Here is a 4,616-nt window from a genome sequence, read left to right as displayed (position 1 = left end):
GGAGGGGAAATGAGGAGGACACTTCAAACAGAACCTGGGTTTCTCTTAGACTTTATTTCTGGATTTAGGGGAAGGGGACACAAAAGGTGAAAAACCAGCTTTCTCTAACACTGGTAACGTTGAGTAAACATTCTGCCACCAGGGGGCACTGTATGCAGGAAAACATTCCAGGTGGGATTGGACCCCTGGGTCTGGGGAGGAGGGGGCTGGAGGCCTGGACCCCTGAGTCTGAGGGAGGAGGGGCTGGGGACCCAGATTCCTGAATTGCTTCAGCAGGACATATGTGGGGGTCAATTTCACCGGCCCCAGTCCCCGTAGTTAACTGGCCTGGATGGTTTTCTCTATCCAGTCAGTGAACTTGCAGAGGTTGGTGTAGACGCCCGGCACGCCGACTTGGCCGCACTGGGCTTGTCCAAAAGACACGAGGCCCTGCAGGGACCCGTTGCAGATCAGGGGACCCCCAGAGTCACCCTGTTGTGAAGAAAGAGAGAGAGAGGGAGAGAGTCAGAATCCGAAACACACAGGGGTGGAAATCGATGTGGGATGGGAGAGGAACCAAACAAGACCCAGCAACACGGCCCTTGGAAGTTCCATTCCAGAGCCCGGACCCAACTAATCCTGCTCCCCTATGTCCTACCTCTGGTGTCCTGCCGGCTGGCTGCTTCTCTCCGGTTTGCTGTTGATCTGTCTCTGTCTGTCTGTCTGTCTCTCCTGTGCCTCCCTCTGTGGCTTGTTTCTCCTAGTGTCTCTGTGTGTCTCTACATCTCTTTGTAGGATCTAGATGTTTCTTATTTCTCTCTGTGTTTCATCTCTGTAAGTCTGTCTGTCTCTCTATTTCTCTCTAGTATACAGTTGACCCTTCGACAGCACAGGTTTGAATTGTGTGGGTCCGCTGACATGTGGATCTTTTTCAACAAATATATTGGAAAATTTTTTGGAGATTTGCAACGGTTTGAAAAAACGCAGCAGAACTGCATCCTAGAAATATCACAAAATTTAGGGGAAAGTTAGGTATGTCATGAATGCATAAAATATAATAAATGGATTGTTTATGGTATCAGTGGGCTATTGGTAGTTAAGTTTTGGGGAGTCAGAAGTTGTACGTCCCCACGTTGTTCGAGGGTCAACTGTATTATTCTGTGTGTGTTTCTGTCTCCCTGTGTCTCTCACTATTTCAGTTTCTTTCTTCCTTTACTTCTCCTTAATCCTGTGTCTATTTCCCAGTTTCTCCCCGTCTCTCTCTCCCTGGTCACTATCTCCCTGTGTGTCTCTCTGTCCCCGCGTCCCACCGCAGTCCCCATGTGTCTCTGTCACCCCCTTCTCCAGCTGTCCCCGCGTCCCCGCGCCTCCCGCTCCTCACGTTGCAGGAGTCCTTTCGGTCCTGCCCGCCGCCCGCACAGAGCATGCTGGGGTGATACACAGCGTCATAGAGCTCAGTGCACTCCTCCTCGGCCACCACGGACACATTCGCGCACTGGAGCACGGTGGGCAGCCTGCCTGGGACACAGAGCTCCGGGTCAGCCCCTGCGGCCGGCAGAGGACCCCTCAGAGAGGGCAGAGCCTGCCCACGAGCTCACCGTCCACCAGCAGACCCCAGCCAGAAACGAGGCAGGAATCCCCCGCGCTCGGACACAGGGAGGCGACGCTGATGTTCCGGATGGTGTCAGACTCGGACACTAATTCGTCCAACCTGATGAGCATGAGGTCGTTGGCGAGGAAGGGTTTGTTGTACTCCGGGTGCTGTATGGAGAGGGTGGCCTCCACCACCCGGCTGCCCGGCTCCTGGCGGGCCTCGAGACTGTGCAGGCCCAGCCCGACGGTGTAGGAGCTGGGGACACGGAGGGCAGGTGAGTTCTGCGGCAACTGCGTCGTCGTTGTCTCCGCTCTCATTCTCAGCCCGGTTCCCTGCCCAGACCCCATCCTCCTCGCTAAGCTCCGCGCTGAGAGCTACTTAATCATGCTCTCGAATCCCGATTCACAATAATCCGGGACAAGAACCTGCCATTGCTCGCTGCGGACTCAGCAGCTGAGCTGGGATTTCAACCCAGGGCTCTCCGGGTCCTTCGGAGCTCCGGCCCCCCTCGCCCGCCCCTCCGGACTCCCCCATCCAGGCTCAGCTCCTTCCCTCCCAGAGCCGTCTCAGCTGTTCCCCTGCACCCTGATACCAGCGCCCCCGCCCCGCCGGTGACGTCCGGGTCCCGCCCGCGGGCCCAGCCCTGCCCTGCCCACCCCGCACTCACTCCTGGAAACAGTGCGCGGCTGACAGCACCCACTGCGGGTGCACCAGGACGCCCGCGCAGAAAAATTCGTTGTCCAGGAACAGCGCGGCCTGCCAGGGCTGCGAGTGCGGGCTGCAGTCCTCGCCGTTGATAATCTGGCCGCCGGCACGCGACGCGCGCGATCCTGGGGGCGGAGTCAGGGCTGGGGGCGGGCCCAGGAGGCCGGCCCAGGGCTCCTGGGGGTGGGGTCACGGGGCATGGGCGTGGTGAGGGCTTCAGGGGCGGGGTCACGTGTGGGGGCGGGCTCAGGGGGCCTGGGCTGGGGTCCGGCGCAGGGGCGTGGGCAGCCCAGTGTCCCGGCCCGGCCTTCTCAGGGGTGACACCCTAGCTGTCACCATTCAGGGCGTGGTTAGGGCTTCCCCCGGAGAGTCAGGGCTCGGAGGGGTGGGTTAAAGCTCGGCGGCGGGGTTATGGGTGGGAGCCGGGCTACAGGGTCGCTTGGGTCAGGAGGTGCATTTCAGCTTTGAGTCGCAGACCCATCTTTGGGACTCATACCACACACAGGCAGCGTGCCAGGCACAGTCCCCAGCACAAGCGGAGCCCGCACACAGGCTGGGCGGGGAGGGGCGGACACAGCCAGACGCTCAGGCAGTCGGTCCCGCAGTCACGCCCAGCCACGAGCCCTTTCACACAGAACAGCATCATACACAAAGTCCCGTGACTCGGCTCCTGGGGGTCCGAGGGCTGAGGACCCAGGAAGCATCCCTCGGAAGCACTATCTCCCGCTTATCCGCCCCTCGCTTTCCCTGCCTGCCCTGCCTCGCCACCCCGTTGTCCCTCCACCATATGTTCAGAGGCACGAACCGCCAGAGGCGTTCACCCAATCACACACTGACCCTCGCAGGTCCAACCACACACCCCGCCGCACTGTCACACACGAATTCACCGCGACTGGAGGAATTACACGTGCACAACCACAGGGAAGCCGTCACATGCTGCTGTCTCCCGCGCAGCTTTACGGTCACAGGCGGGACACTGAGTCATGCCTGAACATCAACAAACGCTGTGCCCCCAAGCACAGACGGTCACACACGCACACTCAGATACCTGTGACACCGAAGATGAGGTACCCCAGGAACAAGCCCCAAGGGTTTCCCGCTGTGGCCACCATGTCAACACCTGAGGGTGAGACCGGCACTCAGGCAAAGCTGGGCATCCTCAGCCCAGGTCTCTCCATCCCTCTCTTTCTTCCTTCACCCCTCCTCATCCTTCTCTTCCCTGCCCTCCCCCTCCCCCCCGCAGGCAAGAACCTAGACCATCCCCACCCCCCACCCCAGAGAGACAGAGATTTAGAGACAGAGAGACGAAGGGAGAGGGAAGTAGGTGCACAGGGAGGTCAGGGAAAGGGTCTAGCCATCCCTGAACAGGGACAGGCGGAAGCCAGAGAGGCAGAACGTTTAAGAGATATACTCAGAGACAGGCTGAGAGTTAGAGACATGGAGAGAGAGATTCAGGGAGACAGAGAAAGAGAGAGGCTGAGGGGTATAGAGAGGGAATCGGAGGGACACTGCTAACTAGGGTAATATCTCGCTATCAGAACCAGAGACAGCCAGAGACCTCTTTGGAGAGAGGAGGAGGCAGAGGGTCCAGAGGCTGAGAATCGCAGTGACATGCAGGGGTGGGAGAGCCAGGTCGCAGACCGCAGGCTTTCAGGCGGTGACCACCCGGCCTCTTACCCGGCCCCCTGTGGCTCCCGGCTTCTGCTGCTGGGCTGCGCTCCCGCCTACTGCCTCCTGCAGGGGCCCCCATGGGGCTTATAAGCAGCCTCGTCAGCCTGGGCTGGCCTCCCCCCAGGGGCGCATTCCAGGGTCAGGTGCTGCCAGGCCAACTCTCTGGCTGCCTGGGTACCAGGCCGAAGTCAGGGGGCCCGGAGGGCGCTGGGAGCAGGGCCTCGGCGGGAGACCCCTGCCCTGCAGCCTAGACTCCACTCCCCGTCTCTCCTGGGTCTCTCCCCTCCCCACCCACCTCTTTCCCTTTCTGTGCTTCCCCAGCAAACTTTCCAGGGTTCAAGGCCAGCCTGCCCTTTGGGACTTGGGCAGGTGACGGCACCCCTGTCAGCCTCCATGTTCCCATCCGTGAAACCGGGGTGACCGTTCTTCTTATTCCCAAAGTGGATTCCAAGAGATACGGCGCGGACAGCGGGCAAGGCCTGGAGGCTCCCGCGGCCGGAGCGGGGCTGGCGGGGATGAGCGCAGACCCGGCACGGGCAGACCCCACAGGGATTTAGATACCAGGATTAAGGAGTTTGGGTTTTATTTCGGTGTAATAATGGATTTTAAGCACGAGGGTGGAGGGAGTGGTATTATCTTCTCTGCTTTTAAAAAACATCCAACCTGG

At 59.8% G+C, this 4,616-nt stretch overlaps 1 protein-coding gene across 1 annotated transcript; it reads right to left on the bottom strand.

Moving 5' to 3' along the window:
• Positions 1-232: 232 nt before the first annotated feature.
• On the bottom strand, positions 233-4,028 carry KLK4 (kallikrein-related peptidase 4). The gene is made up of 6 exons (XM_012643013.1): positions 3,956-4,028; positions 3,327-3,398; positions 2,241-2,403; positions 1,578-1,828; positions 1,361-1,497; positions 233-471 (listed from the first exon to the last, which is right to left on the bottom strand). The coding sequence occupies exons 1-6, from the start codon at positions 4,026-4,028 to the stop codon at positions 319-321; spliced, it is 849 nt and encodes a 282-aa protein (XP_012498467.1). The 3' UTR covers positions 233-318.
• Positions 4,029-4,616: the final 588 nt, after the last annotated feature.

This window comes from Propithecus coquereli, unplaced genomic scaffold, assembly GCF_000956105.1.
Source record: "Propithecus coquereli isolate 6110/MARCELLA unplaced genomic scaffold, Pcoq_1.0 Scaffold193, whole genome shotgun sequence".
In the NCBI taxonomy this organism is placed as follows: Eukaryota; Metazoa; Chordata; class Mammalia; order Primates; family Indriidae; genus Propithecus; species Propithecus coquereli.
The sequence above is the reverse complement of the archived record's forward strand: the minus strand, read 5'-3'. Positions and strand labels throughout refer to the sequence as shown.

Coding starts and splice junctions, on each gene's coding strand:
- KLK4 (XM_012643013.1), bottom strand. CDS start 4,028: ATGGGGGCCCCTGCAGGAGGCAGTAGGCGGGAGCGCAGCCCAGCAGCA. Junction 2,404..3,326: donor CCTCATCTTCGGTGTCACAG/GTATCTGAGTGT, acceptor CTCCGCCCCCAG/GATCGCGCGCGTCGCGTGCC. Junction 1,829..2,240: donor GCCGCGCACTGTTTCCAGGA/GTGAGTGCGGGG, acceptor CCGTGTCCCCAG/CTCCTACACCGTCGGGCTGG.